We start from the raw sequence: 1,690 nt of genomic DNA, 5'->3' as shown, positions 1-1,690 counted from the left end.
GCCCCGCCCAGTCTTCTGGCTGGACCGCCCAGTGGGGCGGGGCTTGTAGAGTAGGCGTCCCAGCTGCTGCTAGCCCCTGCCCCCACCCCCCGCCAGCCCCCCGAGGGAGAGCGTGTCGGTGGTCCTGGGCCAGCACTTCTTCAACCTCACGACGGACGTGACGCAGACGTTCGACATCGAGAAGTACATCCCGTATCCCCGCTACTCCGTGTTCAACCCCAGCGACCACGACCTGGGTGAGGCTGGTCCGAGATCACCCCAGGAGGCAGAGCCAGGGGCTGGGGTCCTGGGCCAACAGAGTGGGGGGGTTAGGGGGGTATGCGGAGAGTGGGACGGTGGGCCAGCCTTCCGGTGTGCGTCTTCCCGACCACTGCCCCTCTGCCCAGGGGGTGCCCCAACTGGACGGCCCCTCCGACTCCCAGAAGCCTTTGCTCTCAGCCACCTGCCCACACCTGGGCCTAGGAGCTGACCTCTGACCCCTCACCCCACCCCCATCCCAGTCCTGGTGCGCCTGAAGAAGAGAGGGGACCGCTGCGCTGTCCGCTCACAGTTCGTGCAACCCATCTGCCTGCCCGAGCCAGGCAGCCCTTTCCCTGCTGGACACAGGTGCCAGATTGCCGGCTGGGGCCACATGGATGAGAGTGAGTGGGGACAGAGGTGAGGGATGGGTGGGGGTGGGGTGGATCCATCTCCTGACCTGAACGCCCCCCACACACACCCCACAGACGTGAGTGGCTACTCCAGCTCCCTGCGGGAGGCCCTGGTCCCACTTGTCGCTGACCACAAGTGCAGCAGCCCTGAGGTGCACGGAGCAGACATCACCCCCAACATGCTCTGCGCTGGCTACTTTGACTGTAAGGCTGACGCCTGCCAGGTGAGCTTGCCCAGGCCCACCAGACGCAGGCGCCCCACATGAGGTGGTTGGTGGGGCTACCGGGAGTCTCCAACTGGGAAGAGCCTTGCCCTGGAGGGACAGCCAGGGACTGCAGGGCAAAGAGTGGCCCTCGGGCTTAGCAACAGCATCGCCAGGATGGCACTCAATTGGGTGCCAGAGAGAAGACAGACCCCTCCTCCGACAGATGGGGAGACTGAAATACAGAGAGGAGATTGGGAGGGGGCGGTCACACAGCTGGGGAACCCCCAACTGTTCAGCTTAGGGGCAGGGTTGCCATGTGACACCAGGGACCAATGATCAAACCAGTTTCACCCTCAATTCCCCGTAGTGGGCTCATTCCATCCTTGTGTTCATCCATCATCCATCCATCTACCCATCTATTCACCCACCCATCCACTCTATTCATCCATTATTCATTATCCACCTATGTATATACCTACCCCCAATCCATCCACACACACCCCGTCCCCCATCTAACCATCCACTCATTTGTCTATCCACCCCCCAAAACCTCACTGCTGTCTAGTCAATTCTGACTCATAGTGACCCCATAGGACAGGGTATAACTGCCCCTGTGGGTTTCCAAAACTATAACTCTGTACCGGAGTAGAAACCCCGGTTCTCTCTGAGAAGCGGCCGGTGGTTTCTAACTGCTGGCCTTTCAGATTGCAGCCCAATTCGTAACCACTGTCACTAATCATCCACTCACCACCAATCCACCCATCTTCCCATCCCTTCATCCATCCATCTATCCATCCATCCATCCATCCATCCATCCATCCATCCATCCATCCA

The 1,690-nt window shown here is 60.2% G+C and overlaps 1 protein-coding gene across 4 annotated transcripts in view; it reads left to right on the top strand.

Moving 5' to 3' along the window:
• Window positions 1–1,690, top strand: part of HGFAC (HGF activator) — a 7,650-nt gene that overhangs the window by 5,181 nt on the left and 779 nt on the right. For 3 of the 4 annotated variants that reach the window (XM_045289494.1, XM_004715094.2, XM_045289495.1), the window contains exons 11-13: window positions 97–236; window positions 501–641; window positions 726–874. In XM_045289494.1, coding sequence (XP_045145429.1) covers window positions 97–236; window positions 501–641; window positions 726–874 — 430 coding nt within the window. Of the gene's footprint in view, window positions 1–96; window positions 237–500; window positions 642–725; window positions 875–1,690 lie in introns of those variants that run through there. The other variant, XM_045289496.1, reaches the window with a different exon arrangement.

The sequence above is a fragment of the Echinops telfairi genome, unplaced genomic scaffold (genome assembly GCF_000313985.2).
Source record: "Echinops telfairi isolate 266 unplaced genomic scaffold, ASM31398v2 ScPeMD7_28;HRSCAF=97, whole genome shotgun sequence".
Lineage (NCBI taxonomy): Eukaryota > Metazoa > Chordata > Mammalia > Afrosoricida > Tenrecidae > Echinops > Echinops telfairi.
Note: the sequence above shows the minus strand (reverse complement) of the source record. Positions and strands in the feature narration are given on the sequence as shown.